At 33.7% G+C, this 19,057-nt stretch overlaps 2 protein-coding genes across 2 annotated transcripts in view; one reads left to right on the top strand and one right to left on the bottom strand.

Annotated features, from left to right (window-relative positions):
• Positions 1-3,793, bottom strand: part of LOC117685375 (uncharacterized) — a 46,485-nt gene extending 42,692 nt beyond the window's left edge. Inside the window, exon 1 of the mRNA XM_066071989.1 lies at positions 3,710-3,793. The gene's annotated coding sequence lies outside the window, so the exon portion shown is untranslated. The remainder of the gene's footprint in view (positions 1-3,709) is intronic.
• Positions 3,794-7,563: 3,770 nt separating this feature from the next.
• LOC136271426 (uncharacterized) lies at positions 7,564-8,760 on the top strand. The gene is made up of 2 exons (XM_066071451.1): positions 7,564-8,125; positions 8,264-8,760. The coding sequence occupies exons 1-2, from the start codon at positions 7,564-7,566 to the stop codon at positions 8,758-8,760; spliced, it is 1,059 nt and encodes a 352-aa protein (XP_065927523.1).
• Positions 8,761-19,057: the final 10,297 nt, after the last annotated feature.

Genomic DNA, 19,057 nt, shown 5'->3' with positions numbered 1-19,057 from the left:
GATTTTTAGCATGTATTCTTTTGCGTTGTAAATCGCACGTTTTTCGCAAGTATCGTACCCACTGTAGCTTTTTATTTACTAACCCACATTTTCGTAGAGCTACAGCTATATGTATCGTATGTATACATGTAGTTTGTCACAAGTAGACACTTAAAAAAATATCAACAATACACAAGTAGCCCGGTAAATTTTTCATTCTTTGATAAATTGTTGTTATGTCTGCCCATAATGTAGTCTGAACAAGCAGTACCTGTAAGCTGAATGTTTAGGCATGACATATCTAAAAGAACTTAAAGCAACGCTATCAGATAAAGTCATCCAAACCGTGAATAATAACTTAGATAAACAAGGAGAAAAAAATTATCATTTGCTATAAAAGAGCAGTACCGCACGTAGGTTTTTGGAGTAGTAGTTTTTAAAACACCATGCAGTCTTGTCTCCAAGATAAAAATATATCGGACGGATGAAAAGAAACGCACATTCACTCTAGATGAAAAAATCTCAGTTTCGGCAACCCTTAACTAAATTATCCCTTTTTGTTTCAACTTTCAAATCATCTGAAGGTAGAACTTCTCTATACAAGACAAACAGTGTTTATTTAAGTATGCCTATAAATTGTAGACATTGATAATCCATCAAATGGTTTTCAACCTGTATTTCTAGGATTTATATGTATTAGTGATTGAGTTTAGTTTAATCTATCAAACTTTTTTATGTTTACACTAGATATGAAACTAGCCAGACAGACCAACGGACCCCGGACAAAATCCGATCAAAAAGCTCTCTTGAGCTTTCAGCTCAGGTGCGCTTAAAACATATAATTTGTGAAGAGGTGTGTCTCAAATTCGGTTACATTTAATGATTTATTTTTAGTAGGCTGAAATTTTCTATGGGGAGATTCTTAATAACTGTTGAGTCAGCATTTTTAATATTCCTACTGTGTACCTCTCTGAGTAGTTTTCCAGGTATTGGTCAACTCCATTGTCCATTGTTATTACACTGATTTATTATTATTTAAACTTCCGCATTGCAGACCTGGCAGAGAGTGGCCACGATGTTAGCAAGATGACAAGTAGCTAGAATGTATATAACCCTTTCTTCCACTAGGGGTAAGCTGAACTATTTGTATGTTTATGAAATCTATACTACTATATTAAAATAATAGACTGGATTTTTTTTAGCTTTAATACCCAGAAATCGGATGAGTACTGTCTTTTGTTAAATATATTTTAAATATCATTGGTACTTGAAGATTACCAATTTGTTTTTATTTTTTCTCAAATAAGTTTCGCTAATTACTGTAGATTCCTTATTTTACGCGAGTACTTAATTCCGCGATTCAATAATTTACCAACAAATCGCGAGAACATAAAATTGCGAATGCCTAAATTTTATCGTAGTAGTATGTAGTTTTCATGTGTCCCAAAATTAAAAGCGAGATTCTAGAATTCGCGAGATGGGCTTCTCGCGATTTTACGCGGATATTAATTCCTCGCTTTTAATTAGGAATTTACAGTAATAATCAAAGAAAATTCCTTTAAAATATCCGGAAAACATCCGATTTTTTTGGATTTTACAATCTTGCGCATGCGCATTACATTCACGCTAAATCACGGGAGGTTCTTTAGTTTATGTTTCCAAAATATGACATTTGTATGGATAAACTCAAAAACGATATTTCATTGAAAATTTGTCATATATTTATCAAAGGAAATACGGGAGATAACTCTAACCCAGTGCATTTAATATGAAAAACCCCTAGAGTTCCGAATGTGAACTTGGTGTGCAAAAAAAGTTAGTGAAGTGTTCAATTCTTTCTAAGTATGAATTAAATTTTTAGATGAAAGATATTTACGGCCTCAAAATAGTTTTTTGTGAATAATTTGACTGTTATTTACAATGCAGCTTCATTAATTTTCTCCAAAATCGTTCCAGAGCGATTCTTCAATTTTTTTGCTACATAAATACAGTTGTACATATCGGAGGCGTTTTAACTGTGGTGAACGCCCGTCCCGAGATTTTTCAGTTAGATTTTTCTAACTAAGCAGGGTGTAGTGAAATTAATAGCATTATTGTAGGCTTAAAGCTTGGTTATGTAAATGTCAACAATACGGCGTGTCGATGTATCTATTTCGTAAATGTCCGATATCATATGTTATATGCCAACCCATGCACGCATGGGTCAAAGTCTAGTAGTTAATATTTATACAGGGATATGAATCCACGATATTTAACGTACTTTTCTGTTTTGTTTTACAGTGTTATTCTATAATTGAAACTCAAGTTTCATATTGTTAAGCGGTGTGATACTCTTAACCTTCTGCATTTAGTCTTCGTATAAACTGTAGTTTTGTGCCTAATATGAGTGGCTAATACGACCATATTGTAATATGGTTGGTGAACGTATGTTTATGTAAAATATATATATTATATAACAGAATACTTTACGTTTCCCATTTATACATTTATCAGAATCCTGGACATTTCCAAGCCAGTCCATTACCTGTACCATGTCAATATATATATCACATTACGCCAAACCTCGTCATTACCAAACATCACATTATACCAAACGCCATTTCGCAGGACCCATAGACGCTAAAATCGTTAAACTGAAGCGTGTATCTTGATAAATGTATAACTTATATATATATATATATTTTTTTAACTTTTATAAATACTGTAACTAGAATATATGTTTTGACTGAGCAGACGCGACGGCTGTCGTGATATGATTTTTTTTTAAATTTCAAACATAAATGTAAAGGACAGGTTGAGATACAATGTCATCACGATTTTTTGGAGTTAAATTGGTTGCATTCGCAGAAAAAAATGAATGGTATTAAACTTATATTGTTATTGACATTTAATGGAGTTTCACTTAATGTAAGAAAAAACTAAGAATCGATTCGATAAAAAAATAAAACACTGACTAATATGAAAAATATTTTACTCAAATAGGGAATAGACTACTTTATTTAAGGATATGTCAGAAGCAAATCTAAAAACAAGCAACTGCCCTTAGCCTCATTTAAGACGCTTCTTATTCAAAACTAGATTCGTTATCATATTTTCCTAACTCCTTTTCATTATCTTTCTAGCAAAAATAGGTATTTCGTTAATGAATATCACATAAAGGTACAGGTAACTCTTTACTAAATATTGGCACTAGCATTTAATATATATGGGTCGTTTAATGCGGAAGGTTTAAAACTATAAATAAAATCGATGTGTATATGATAACAGTTCCTTTTCAAACCGCTATTGATCGTGCACATTGTATGACCAAGTATTTGCTTGACATTAAACCAAACAGATCACGAATTGGAATACTGCCAACCTGACAGGCATTAAATCAATAATCAGAATTTCGCAAAACGTTCTCATTATCGTTATCATTTATCAATTTATCATTTATCAAATTTATTACGTTTCTTTAAAATCGAGTTTAAAAAATGCATAAATAGTGAAACACACATAAATCTGTATTATCAACATTTCTATAATCAACATCACCTGTCTTGGAATGAACAAGCTAAAACAAGAAATTTGAAATAATTCACAAGGATCAAACCAGCCATGACATACATAAACGTATTTTATATAAAATGAAAATCGTATGTACATCATAAAAAAGGAATGCGAAAAATCAAATATCATAATAAACTAAAAATATGTGTTTTAAAAAGGGTTTAATGGAACATTTTACCTTATAATCTTCACATTGCATATCAAGATAATCCATTTCACAAGCTTGTTGGAAAAAAAAGTTTCTACAATGTATTGATCTGACGTGGCAGTTCTGTTATGCGCATGCTTAAGACTTCTCCGAATCCAAATGAAAAGTAGAAAATGTAAAGAAGCATTTTTTAAAAATCTGATAAACACGAAGCCCTAAGAGAAGTTCAATTTACAACATATATGATATAGAGAAAATTAACTATTATCTAATTTACAATGACGAAAAACAAGTTCTTCATCTTATACTATTACCTTGGGTTGGAACATCTGTGATGGCCTTAATGTGTGAAAAAGCCAGAGTATACCCGGAAAAAAACCACGAGTCCAAATTCATCGTATACAATCCATGACTTGGGCGAGTCGCCAAAATGTATGGAGTTGTCGCTTCCTTTCTAGGACATTGGACTAAAAATATAAAGAATGGAAGATTTTATCCTCATTTTTGTGTTGAACCATGTGCTGTTCATGATTCATTCCTTAATCATAACTTATAGCGTATAAGCTACAAGAAGACTGGTGAGTAAGTGACGAAACAGTTTTAAGATAGTCTCTTATAAATTATTTCACAGAATAATTATCACATCTTTCCTTCATGTGCTATTGGTATGATATATAGTGGATATCTATATTGTGTGATTTGCAGTTGCTTTACCCAACGAGTTGAAATGGTGTATATATTCGCGAGACTTGCCGAGCGAATATAACCATTTCAACGAGTTGGATAAAGCAAATATAAAATTACACAATTATGGATGTTTTATTTATCTCATACAATTTGATTTGTATTGTAAAGCTTTTGAGACAGTCCTTTATATGACTCAAATTTATTTTTTCAAAGATTAAACAATGATGCAACCATGTGTTATGCGGTAATTGTGACCTTGCGCAATACAGTTTAATACGTCTTTTCGGATATAAATCTAACAGGTTTAATATAAAGTTTCTCTGAAGTAAATCTTGAAATAATTTTTTTTACCTCTAAATAAATACTTTTAGAGCTTAATCACTTGATTAAAAAGAAATACTGACCAAAAGACTTAAATAGTCAAGTTTGTTGACATACACAAAGTTGCGAATGCTCGTTAGTTTGAATTGACTATTTTTTTGGTAGTAGATATAGTTATATGGAAAATGCAAGTACTTGAAAATCTTCAAACATAGGTCATTGAAGCGTTGAAGCGAGGGACTGTGTCAAAAATAGTTTGGACCAGAGGTATTTAATAAAGCATCACCTATTTGATAAAGCAAAGGTTTATCATACGGGTAGTATACACCACACGTATGAAATAAATATGAATATAAAATTCACGATAGATCTTCATTGATTAATATGCATCTGTAATACATTTTTCTGACTGTAACATATCCTTTGGTCAGGTATATGATTTTTTTATTCAAACTTATACAATGTACTTCTTGTCCTATGTCGTATTTCATTGATATAATAATCCAAATAATAGTGTCGTAAACTCTTTATAGATTTGAAACACAATTTTTCCTAATATTGCATTAAGAACGTATTGAATAAAACTGGTTTAGAATATACATTTACATGTACCTTAAAGGGGCATGCTCACGATTTTGGTCAAATTCTGTTTTTATTTTTTAAATTTTCATAATGCATTAAGAATGCATTTCTAATGATCAAATGAAATTTGAGAGTTAGTTTTAAAATTATAAGCGAGATACAGGGCTCACAATTCTTTGTCATGTAAACAAAGCTCGTGCCCTGGTCTTGTTTACATAGATATACTATACCAGTAAAATTCTTTTTCAAGCTGATTTGTCCATCTTTTTATTCATTTTAAGCATGAATAAACAGTTTATAACATGTATCACATTCATTTTAGGTCTAAAACTGGATTCTACAGTAAAACATTCAAAGTGTAAACAAAAGCTTTGTTTACATAGCAAAGAATTGTAAGCTCTGCAACTCGCTTATAACTCAACGAATGACACTAAAATTTTGGGTGTCTAATGAAAATTCCCTTCTGAAGCATTGTAAAAATTGAAATTGGAAAAATAATTTTTGACCAAAATCGTGACCATGCCCCTTTGAATTTAACAAATATTTACTGGGCTTTTTAAATAAACCGCTTGGGGTTAACAACGTTTAAAATGACAAAAGTATACTTATATCTAAATTTTAGTTAAGTTCAGCACAAAACAGCGATTTTTATCACTCAGATTGTAACTTTTTAAAACAATAACTGCTGTGTAGAAAAAATCAAGAATCACACTATTGTAATAACAATTCAAAACAGAAGTTGAAAGGATTGATTTGTTTTACAAATAGACGTACATTTCATGCATGCATTAAAGATAAAATGGTTTAATTCTTTTTTAAATGATTGTTTTTAAGTATTTTGTGATACACAACTATCATGAACCCTACATTGTATTAGCAAATCTTACCACGAAATAATTTGGTAGAAAAGAACCAGCGACACATATTTAAATTGCAATCCATTCTCGTCCAGGAAAAATTCTAAGTGCAGCGTGTTTCAGTTATTTAGCATATACCTTTTATGAGAAATTGTTTGGGAAGGTAATGTTCTAATATTATCGTTTAAATCGGAACCGTTTGATCCCAAACAAAACAGAAAGGGGTGACAACGAGTTTTATAGAAACGAATCTTTGGATAGAACATAATAAATTTAAAAAAAAATATACAGTAAACCAAATTGCCAGATTGGCAGAAGTGACCTCATTAATATATCATAAAAAAAATTTAACAATGAAGAATAAATCGGAAAACATTTTTTTTTCATTCACCGATATTGTCCTCTCAAAAGAAGAGTAAATTCGATAACTAAGTTTGAGACAAGTTGAACTTATTTTTTAAAAAAAATCTGTTATCATTGTCTTTGTTATTAAATGGCGTAGAAATGAAATGAAGGTAAAGGCCCTTTCACAATTAATACACGAACACTTTACAACACTTTGCAATCGGAATGTTTAAGCTTCGAACGAGCTCTCGCATACGGTGCACGATGTTTTGCATTCTTCGCATATGTTTTAGTCGTCGCACTAGGTCTGCGCAAAATAGTGGACATGCACACTATTCAGACACAACCAAATGCAATCCAAACCATCGCACGAGCGCATCATGTCCAATCGGTGTATATTCAATCGTCCGATCACCTGATCACTCGTGCGAACGTAACTATCTTATAATACTCGCATTCATTGATCAAAAAATTGCATATGGACGTTCTAGTGAGATATATTGCAAGATTAAATGCATGTGAATCGCACAACGGTCGCTTTAGGTCGTGTGAATTTCGAATCAATACTTCATCATATACTATTATTTCTGCAACAACTAAAAATCTAAATCTAATTTTACTGGTCGCAGGAATATTTTGTAGCTTCAGGTCATGCTCAAATTGTGAAAGGGCCTTAAGAAATACCATGCATCAAATACTATCATAGATTTGACTTGATAAAAACATGAATATTCATGTACATGTGATATAATATACTTGACAATTTTTGAAAAAAAATACGGACCAGTTAAGAATTAATCATTATGTGATCATCAATCATTATCTAAATTTAAAAGTAATATAATCGTATACTTGTGTGGTCCAATATGATTGTATCATATGACGTATGGTTGAAGGACCTATAGTCGTGCGTGCCCTGTAGTCGTGCGCCATCTTGTTTGTTGTCGTATTTGGTTACGTGCCAAAATATTACGTCATAAACGGCTGATTTTGAAAGGTTGATATCAAGTGCGTATAAACAGAAACGAAGAGTTAAATATGCGGAATAAACAGGTAGGAAATTATAGAATTATAGACCTGGAGACGGTAACTATGGGGCCAGCACCATTGCTTGGACAAGAAGAGGAGGCTATGCTTGTTTCGCATTTGAAAGCAGTGGCCTCATTTGGTTATGGGTATACCCGAAAAGAGGTGACCAATATGGCATCTGACTATGCCATTCAGCTACGCAAGAGAACCAAGCAACAGAAACCTCCCCCATTAAAATGGTTTAGAGGGTTCATGAAGCGTTGGCCAGATCTGAAGGTTGTTAAGCCACGGGCATTGGAGTATCAACGCGCAAAATCATCGAATCCAGGAAATGTACAACGATACTTTGTTGAACTGTCGTCGATCCTCACAAAGTACAACTTATTTGATAAGCCCCATAGAATTTTTAATGTGGACGAGAAGGGGATCACACTCAACCATGCACCTCCTCATGTGGTATCCGGCACTGGAGACACGCCACAAGCTGTAACAACAGGAAAGTCCTCTACGGTTACCATACTGGGATGTGGTAGTGCCTCTGGGGTTGCCATTCCACCATATTTTGTCTTTCCTGGTATGCGGATGAGGTCCGAGTGGATGGAAGGCTCAACACCTGGAGCAGCTGGTGATGTCACAGAGAGTGGATGGTCAAACTCTGTTATATTTCTTCAGTACTTACAAAGCCACTTTGTTCATTATGTTCCTGGTGGACTCGATGAACCAGTTTTGCTGCTATTAAATGGGCATTGATCTCACGTTTCAGTTGCAGCTGTTGAATGGGCAAAGAAACACAATATCGTGTTGCATGTTTTGCCAGCGCACACTAGTCATATTCTTCAGCCCATGGATGTTGGTTGCTATGGCCCTTTACAGAAAATTTATAACAATTTGTGCCACCAAAAGATGAGAGCAACATCAACAGTAATCACCAAACAGGATGTTTGTGCCCTAGCATGCCAGGCATACAGCAAAGCTTTATCAGCTCAAAATCTTCAGTCTGCCTTCCGCAAGTGTGGAATTTATCCTTTTAATGCTGATGTGGTGCCAGCAGAAGCTCTTGCCCCTTCTTCGGTATTGACTCAAAGGAACGAGGAAGAAGACAAGAGCGACTCTGATTTGGATGCAGATGAAAACAACAACAGTCAGGATTTTTTTGCAGAGCAAACAAGAGAGCTTGTTCATATAAAATCCGTGGGATTAAAGGCCAAAAAAGAACGCAAAACCTTGAGCAAGATTACATCAGGCAGAGCAATTACTTAGCCGGAGGTATCAGCAAAAATTATGGAGCATGTTTCAGCAACAGCAGCCCCAAAACAGAGAAAAAACATAAAAAATCAGACGCTCCTTACCACCTCTACGAAGAATGGTAAAAGTCAAAAGTGTGGAAACAAGAAGAGGAAAACATCAGCTCAAACAAAAGGTCATTCACAGGAACCTGGACCCTCCCATGTGCAGCCAATTGACAACACATCTTCAAGACAATACTTCCTATCCGAAGACTCTGAGGATATCTCTATTTCTGAGGAAGAATTGTGTTGTATCTGTAAAATGTTCACACCACATGCTGTTCGAAATAGCACATCCCTTATTTTTGTAAAGTGGGTACAGTGTGACAAATGTAGACATTGGGTGCACTTAAATTATTGCACTGACATCAGAGTAGTCCGGATAGGGGATCACTATCTATGCCCTCACTGTAAATAGAGTAGAATTTGAGTTTCAAATTTGTGTATACCTTGATGCTGATTAATTAATGTGATTCTTAAGATAGTATCAAATATCTGTTATCTTGAAATACAAGTTACGCTGTATATGACTGTACCATAAGTTGTGAAATGATGAAATTCACCAAGATTATGAAACATAGTTTATTTAACTTATTGTTAAGTTTTCATAGCATTTGTTGGAATGTGTTGATATTTATGAATATATTTGATATGTTATTTGTGATATCCAAATGAAAAAGTTACAAACCACACAAAATTTACTTTTCTTGGCCTCATTCTTGCTTACATATCCGGGTGCACGACTACTGGTTTCAAACAAAGATGGCTGACAATGAATCCTCGCTTCGTTTCGGCCTCGATAATAAGCTGTTTAAAGCACTTTAATGTATTTTAGATACACAGAAAATCAGAATACAGTTCAGTTAGTTTAATTATCGTGATAAATAACCCTTAATTTAATTTAACCGCTCAATAAATCAGATTATTTCTTAAGCGCACGACTATTGGGCACACGAGGATATACAATCTTAGTTGTACACCCAAGCTGCCGTTTATAGGGCAAGTTTATTTGCATTATCAATACAGATATGTATTATTTCAAGCATTCATATATTCTCATTCACACCAAAATAAAAATGGAGTATAGCATATCATGAAACAGACCATTTTCAAATGTCATTGTTGTAGATACAATTAACAGTTTAAACAATTTTGCTTATGTTCAAGTTTTGTATTTGCTCAGACTGTCTAATACATTTTCCATTACCATGTAATATGAGTTTTTAAGTTTTAATTTAAGATATTTAAAGTGTAGTGCTAATAACGATATACAATCAAAGACCAATTCTTGATTAATTTTATGTCACACATATTAAATAACCGAGTCATGCAATTGAAGGTAAGTGTCTAAAAGGAATTAATTGCCTATCTAATTGCCTATCTAATTGCCACATGCCATTAATTGAACAGTCATGATATTCGATAGCAAAGAAATTTTGCCTGACTGTCTGCAATCCTGCTATTTATGGAGTTGCACCAGTGTTCATCAGAACACGCTCCCACAGCTTTGCTAGTTTGCTATTATTGAATACAGAACAAGATGGGCAACAATTCACACAACCTGCCAACACAGAATCAATACACAAATAAATGACAATGACTTTATGACAAAAGACAAACATGTTAACCACAAAGTCCATTGGTGGTTAAGAAAGGCCACACTGTCCTTGCTCAGCTATGCAAAGGTCTGGGGGTCCATCGAAATACCAACACGCAAAAAGGTGCAAAAGGGGCAAGACGGGGGCCTTGTGTTGATCACAAGTGCCAGAGATGTCCCATGCTTGATGAATGACATGTTGACGGGGATGACTCGAGACATGACTGTTTAACCTGTTTTCCGGTGATTGCACCATGGTATATACTCCTACTCGCTAACCTTGAGTACACCCGGTGAGCCATTCCCCCTCCCCCCCCCCCCCCCCTTGTTAGGAGGTAGAGGGGGTCCCGAGTATGGCGTGATACCTGTAAACCCCGATCATTAGCACATGGAATGCCAATTTTCCAACACATATACACCAGCCCTCCACCTAATTGACAGATGCTGGAAAACGCCAGGCATGTCCCGAAAAGACCTCCCATTAGGTCCCCCAGGACCCGCCACGATTATTGATATGATGGTCTCCATTACCCAAAGAATAACAGTCTTACACACATGTACCCAAACAAGAAAAGAAAAACAATTTCATCCCCGCCCCTCCCATGAGATGCGTAGTTAAACCAAGATTGTCTTATGAGAATTCTCTGGCAGTGTTTGATAAAAATGAGAACAAGTCCCCTCCAAGTTTTGGAGGTACAATTCATTCCCTGTTCGTGACAGGAGTGTGCCGTCGTGTCTAAATAATTGCGTAAGCTTTGCTAAGATGTTTCGGTGTGAAATAACAGCCCCTCCCAAATCTACAATTGATCTAACTTTCCTATTAATGATTGTTCCTTTTTTTTTGATTTTTTCCCAAATTAAGTGTCGCCCCATGCCAGTAGAGGCCAGTGAGAATGGCTGACCATACCAATGTCGTGTTTGACATACGTGCATTATATCTTTAGAGAGCAAACTCAATTTCGTTAATAATGATGTAATGTGATATTATCTTGTTTTTGTTATTACAAGGTGTACATGAAAATTAAATACTGTTTGTTTTATATTTGGACATACAATTTTCCATGGCTTGGCAGATTGTCCGGTTGGTTACTATGGGATACACTGTTCGAGATCATGCAGATATCCAAACTATGGGATAAATTACCAACAGGATTGTTCAGGGTGTGACCGGGAAGATTACAGTTAGAGCTTTGGTTGTATGACAAGTGGTAAAGAAACTCAGAGTGGTACAATTAAGATTTTATATATGCACTGACTGTCAATTTAATCTTCCCTATCGCCAATGAGAACAATTCTGACATGCATATTAAAATATCAAAATACTCTATACCATATCAACTTGAAATAGACGAAAGTCTCCATTCATTTAGTTGTTATTTGTCTGTCCCAGCACACAAAAAAAATTGTATACTTTTTTTTCATTATTCATCATCACAATGTCTTATCCTAGATAAATTATATGGCAATTGACAATAATCAAAAGGATATTATTGATTAAAAGAGTGAATTTTTTTTGTAAATCTTAGTCAGTATTATTTACGCATGTAATGTTTTAAAAGATTTGTAATTCCGATTCCCTATACTGTTAAATCCGTCCGCTGTCTAGGAAATGTCAGTTGTCTTGAAAACGTTCTGATTTTATCTCTCACCGGTCCAATATGCATAAAAAAATCTATATATTACTTGAATATACAAAATTAAAAAAAAACTATTTCACAGATAAAGGCTTTTGCAAATCTCTGTGTAATACTATGTCTAGAAGTTGTGTCTTTCTTCGTTGACACTATCTTACCTAAAAGAATCTGACGAGAATACCACAAGCTTAAGCTCAAAATGTATCTAACTGAGATCATTTTATTGCAAAAATAAACCATTTTTTGCTGTTTTGCAAAGGAAGCATATAGACATTAACAGAAAATGATAGGTTTGATGTAATGATCATAGCAGATTTGTTAAGACCATAACTAAGTCGTCTACTCCTGCTCAAATCCGGATCATATTTGTCAAAAACTCAAATACTCTGGAATCATCATTGTTCATGGGAGACCAATGTTTGTAGCTTTTGTGGGTAACCATTGCACGCGAATTAACATCCCGACGAAGATATACATGTGTATGCAAGCATTTCTTTAGTATTTGTTTATAAATGGAACTTGCTACATACGAAATTACGTCCCCACGAACTAGGTAAATTTTGGCTACCGAAAAGCATTGACCCGAATAAAAATGATTCCTCAGTAAAAGTATCCGCTGTTTCTCTTCGTAATACTCATACATTTCAAAAGAATTATAAGGTTTTCTCAAAAGAGAAGTCTTACATACCCTTTATTTAAAGCGAACCCCGCGTGTTGTTACGTTATCCTAATATAATATTGAGCTCGACCATGGGATTTGCCCTTTTTATTATTTTAACAGATTGTCCAGATGGCTTCTATGGAATAAACTGTTCAAGACAATGCAGGTATCCAAACTATGGGAAAAATTGTCAACAGAACTGTTCACATTGTAACCGGGTGATGTGCAATTCAACTGATGGTTGTCTGACACAGGATGGAACAATCGACAGAGGTATATATATATATATATATATATATATATATATATATATATATATATATATATATATATATATATATATATGAGTTATAGCATACCAAATGAAACATGTATAAAAGTATAAAAGCACCAAATGGTATACCCTATCATCCACAAGGCGAAACTTTTTTCAAATTGAAAAAAAAAGAAAAACACCATATATTCTTTCTTCACTTGTTTAAACGTTTATGATAAAGCGATACGTTGCTTGCTAATAACTAAGTATCCACAAGCACGTAGTCCGTTACCGTAGAATTTGATATTTTTTATCATTAGGGATGTTTCAATTTTCTAACATATTTACAAGCTTGAATAAAAAAATCAAATAATTCAAATAAACCAAGAAGTATTTATATTTTTTATGTTTATATACCCTATTACTATTTGTCTTTAATATCTTTCAGAAAATGTTACTACAGTCTAAAGATGAGCAACTGCGCTAAAATCAAACATAAGTCAAAATATTTTTTTATCCATATGCGATCTGTTTTTATTCAGAATCACAGAATATGATACAAGGTTTGAATCTCCCATTGGTTATCGGAGTTTTCGTTGGGGTTGCAGCTGTAATTGTGATTGCAGTCCTCTTGGTCATATCTTTTGCAAACAGAAGATTCTACTCGAGACAAATAAGAGAAAACGCCTATTACATGTATGTTGGATCTGCCGTGTCAGAACACGTCACTACCACACTGTGTAGAGTACCTGAACAACGCAGTGACATTTGCGATGAGAATATACCTACTGACAACAACACATACATGCTAGCGAGCTCATTGCGATACGAGAACATGTAATTTTAGTACTTGTAAATATGCATTTTTTTGTAAAACCCTTATTAAACCAAGCGCAGCGAGAGGCGGGCGAAGCCTGCCTCGCGAAGCGAGGATTAATGGTAACACGTATATATAAGAAAATCAGTGAAAAATGAATGTTGAATCCGGGGTACTAAGGCCCAAAAAAATTTCTTCCAGCACTGGTCGCCGCCATATTGGCAGCCATTTTGTTTTTAAAAAGTTAGTTCGATCATTGATTGACTGGTACCTATCGATGTTTATTGTCCCTAAACTCGATTAAAATGTTCCAGTGTTTCAATAAAAGGTAATTTGAATCAAAAGAACTAAAAGAGGACACCAGATAAGTTTCAATAGTGCTTCAATCAAGAAATACGACTAGTTCTATGTATGTCTTATCAAATTATCAGATGGCAAATAAAAACGTTAACATCAAGGAACTGATCTTTTAGATACTGAATAAAGTATTCAATTTTATTACCGCGGCATTTATCACCACGTATAACACAACATGCGGGGTGTATGTTATGTTGTTCACGGGGTGTATGCTTCCGAAGCGAGAAAACGGTGTCGAAGGTCCGATATTTGTCCAATTATTCAATTAAAGGACTTATTTTGCCAAAAAGAGTATGCTTACGGAAGAAAGCATGAATTACGGAATGCATAGACACTTTTTATTCCATTGTACATGTTCTAGTTTTCTCAAACACCTCAACACAATTGCGACTGTCAGGGTGAGTTTGACCCTGACGTACGTTAATGATCAAATATCTGGACAAATGTTCCGTTTATCATCACTGTTTTGTTACTAACAATTACATACCATCAGTGTTTGATTATTCATAAATTTTCTGTGAATAAAATCAATCTAATACAGAAATATTTGCGAAAAAGTGATGTTGTACACGGGGTGTATACAACGTGTTGTACAAGGGGTGTATACAATCGGTTTTTATAACGAGTTAACGACATTCTAGAGTCTTGACAAGTATATTAGAAAATATCTGTAAATGAAATTATTAAACTAACTGCTTAACAAAATTGTCAAATTCCCATTTAATAATTTCGAGTTCTTATTCTGTTGTAGAACACAACAAAAATACAGGTTCTGATATGAGGATTAATCTAGTCAAAATACTCAAATACCAGACCTTGAACACGCCTTCTTATGTCTGTTGAGAGAGGACCTGTATTTAAACAATTTCCCACCACAGCAAGGATATGCAGGAGTGGTTTCATGGGTTTTTTTTATGTGCACTTTCAGCCATCTTCTCAATGCATATTTTTTGTCGCAATGATGGCAAGAATACCTCTGTTCTGATTTCTCCTTTGTGCAATGTTTCGAATGTTCTTTTAAATTTTTTTTAAGTTTTTATTGCAAATGGAGCAGTGCTGTGCCTTTTCTTCATGAGATGACAAATGTCGTTTTAAACCGTAATTGTCTTTGAATTTAAGTTCACATATGCTACATTCATTACCCCCACCCTTACGCTTAAACCTTATATGGTTTGACAATGCACATGAAGTGTGGTATGCTCGACCACAATGGGGACAGAGGAGGTTTCTTGGCTCTGTATGGACATTGCTAATATGAAGATTCAAGTAATGTCGCGTGGCAAATGTTTTTGGACATTGATTGTATTTAAGGAAGGAGTCTTTTCTGGTTTTCGACTTGTCAAACGTAAATTTGATTAATTGTGCATTAAATCAAGATAAAAGGAAATTAAAATGGTATATTTTTCTTACATTTTTACTATCATACAACTTGGCATAGAAAAGGTAATCAATGTTTAGAATCTAACAAGGACTATATTTTTGGCGTAATATTGGCGTAAGAAAATATCACATGTTTTGCAATTCGGAATTGCTGCAGATTAATGAGTCTGTTTTAGCATTTAAAAAACAATCACATTAATGTTGGATTTTTTTTTTTACTAATGTGAAATAATGATATGATACTTGGGTTTCAGAATATGTTTTTAAAATACGATTTGCCTATCAAATTACATTTTTATAAGCTTTATAAAGCGCCCATTCTATACATTAATTTTTGTGAAAAAATCACTAAAATCAGATTTTCTCTCTTATTAAATGGTCAATATATTAGCTTTTCTGTCAATTCATATCTTTATATAAAGTCGTCATTTTACATAAAAATCAGAAATATTTTATAATTTGAATCATAAAAAAAATAATCAACATTTTTTTCAAAATGTAAGAAAATTAGAGGAAATGCGGGCTACGCAATATCAATTTTAGTATAAATATTTATTCCAATTTAGTAGTATAAGCTGATAGACCTTCTGATATTCTATCATTTCATAGAAGAATAGAATCTTCAAATCTTAAATAAATGTCTACAGAACTACAAAGAGCTACACTTATTTTTATCATCCTTTACGTTGAGGAAAAAGGTAGTGACCTTGACCTTACCTTTATGCGAAAACAAAAAGGTCAAATTTGATTAAATTGATAGAATCATTTGGTAATATGATCCGTTTGACTGTGTAAAAATTTCATGAATTTCTTATGATAAGAAATATGTTTGATAACGAGAAGACTCCTTCTTTAAACAGTTAATTTTTGTGAGCTTCCAGGTGTCTATACAAGGACGACCTGTGTTTAAATGACTTTGAGCAAAATTCGCATATTAAGGATTCTTCTTCATCATGAACTTCCTCTGAATGATCAATTTCTATCTCCATCTACAAAGCAGTTTTGGACTAATTTAAAACATTTGATCAAAAGATTTATCAATATACACTGTTGAAAGTCTGTACCTACCGTGTGCTGTGCTAACCAAGCTCTATACATGATAATCTAGAATCCAAGACAATATAAAGAGCTACATTATCAAAATAAATAAGCATTAAACATTTTCCATTGATATTATGCACTAGTTTCTGCAAGAAATACCGATTGTATACACCCCTTGTACAACACGTTGTTTACACCCCGTGTACAACATCACTTTTTCGCAAATATTTCTGTATTCGATTGATTTTATTCACAGAAAATTTATGAATAATCAAACACTGATGGTATGTAATTGTTAGTAACAAAACAGTGATGATAAACGGAACATTTGTCCAGATATTTGATCATTAACGTACGTCAGGGTCAAACTCACCCTGACAGTCGCAATTGTGTTGAGGTGTTTGAGAAAACTAGAACATGTACAATGGAATAAAACGTGTCTATGCATTCCGTAATTCATGCTTTCTTCCGTAAGCATACTCTTTTTGGCAAAATAAGTCCTTTAATTGAATAATTGGACAAATATCGGACCTTTGACACCGTTTTCTCGCTTCGGAAGCATACACCCCGTGTACAACATAGCATACACCCCGCATGTTGTGTTATACGTGGTGAATTAAATTGATAAACAATGAAAGAACAAATAAAAAAAAGTTCGGAACAACGTAACTCTCTTCGGCTATTTCCGAAGACAAAACGTGTACGTTTTACGTCTGAAACATGACGTCATAATGTACACTGAGCACGCGATGTTTAGTTAAGCTTTGGCTAATGATTTGAGTAGGCAACTAGGCGGATCCTACTGTGTACGTTTCAGATAAATTTTGTTCTACAAAAATCAAACTGCATTGTGTAAAATCTGCGCTCGGTCCAACGGTCACACCGTTTAGATATTATATACATTTCTAATTATTGCATGAGTACAAAAATTATGTCGAAAGCAATGTGAAATAAATCTTCGATTATGTAAAGGCTTTTTTTCCTGCTAAATATTACAGATTTTTTTTCTTCAACATTTTGAAAAATTGTTTCTTAAGTTCAACAAATTTCAAAGCTCTCGTACACAGTATATTTGTCGAAAGGTTTTACATGTGTATATCAAATTTTACAATTTATTAAATATTTCAAGTTTTGCTTTTATGATTTAATTTTGATTACACATCGTACATTTAATACTCTATTACCGTATATGTTTGAGAGGATAATAAAAAGGCATAAAGACGAGTATTAGGAAATTTTAAAATTTATTTAATGACTTATTTCGCTATTACCACAGCATATTTTATATAGTATTTGCGACTTGCGCTGTTTTCTTCACTTTTAGAAATTTCACCAAGCTTGCACATTATTTGTTCACCATCATTAAAGAATAAAGGTACTTTCAAATTGGCACACGGACACTTAAAAAAACTTTGCTATTGAATTATTTTAGCTTCGCACGAACTCTCGCATACGTTGCACGATGTTTCACATTCGTTGCATGCACTTTAGTGGTCGCATCAGGTCTCCCCAAAATAGTGGACATGCACACTATTCAGTCGCGACCGAATGCGATCCAAATTATCACAATTCAACGCACAGACATTGGTACAAACGTCTTTTAATGTTTTTGTAGTCACAAAAATGATGCATCGTCTGTAAGGGTCGTAAGATGAATTGCAGATGTCTTTGCATGTGTTTTTAACATTAGAAGTTGTTTCACGTGTCTCATGTAATCTTGCAACGTTTTATTATCATTGCACGTTTTATCACCTTCAAGTTACCATGTTTTGCCCATTGTATATATACCCTGTATAAGTATCCCTGTTTCAGACCACAATTGGCCATGGCCTTTAGGTATAACAATTTGTTTGGATAAAATTGATGTTGCCCGATCGAATTTATTAACTATTAGAAGTCAAACTTCATGATTTCAAACTACCATTTTGATGAAGACATTAACAATTTCGCCAATATATTTATAAAATATATAGTTTGAGGGTTATATAGATTTGCAACCATGACGTCACCGTTTGTCTTGTGATTAGTTTTCATTTATCTCTAAGGAATAATTCTTTAGTAGGCTACATGTAAAAGTGGACACAAGTCAACATCTCGGACTTCTATCATTTAAGATAAAAAAAAACCCAGACAAACAAACTTCTCCAAATACTACGATTTCGTTAAAAAATGATTTTATTATTTGACGAGTAACATGGTGTCTTTTTTAAAAAGCTACATGAAACATACGATATTGAGTCCCATTTTATCGAAATTGATAAGTGCGTGATATTTACAAAATCTCATGATTAAACATGACTGTTGATGCATTGAAAATACCGTGGATAGTGTTTTAACTGCGATTGTACATCTAGCAGTGATGCTCAATGAAAAATTAAAACATGACACTGTTTGCCACTTTTTCCGTCCGCATGTATATAAATCATTCACGAATTACATCGATTTGTTCAGCTGCATATAGAACACAGTTGATTTTAATTTCCGTTACGTATAAATCTTCCGGCTTTAAATATAATCAGAGAATGATA

The sequence above is a fragment of the Magallana gigas genome, chromosome 9 (genome assembly GCF_963853765.1).
Source record: "Magallana gigas chromosome 9, xbMagGiga1.1, whole genome shotgun sequence".
NCBI classification, from domain to species: domain Eukaryota; kingdom Metazoa; phylum Mollusca; class Bivalvia; order Ostreida; family Ostreidae; genus Magallana; species Magallana gigas.
The sequence above is the reverse complement of the archived record's forward strand: the minus strand, read 5'-3'. Positions and strand labels throughout refer to the sequence as shown.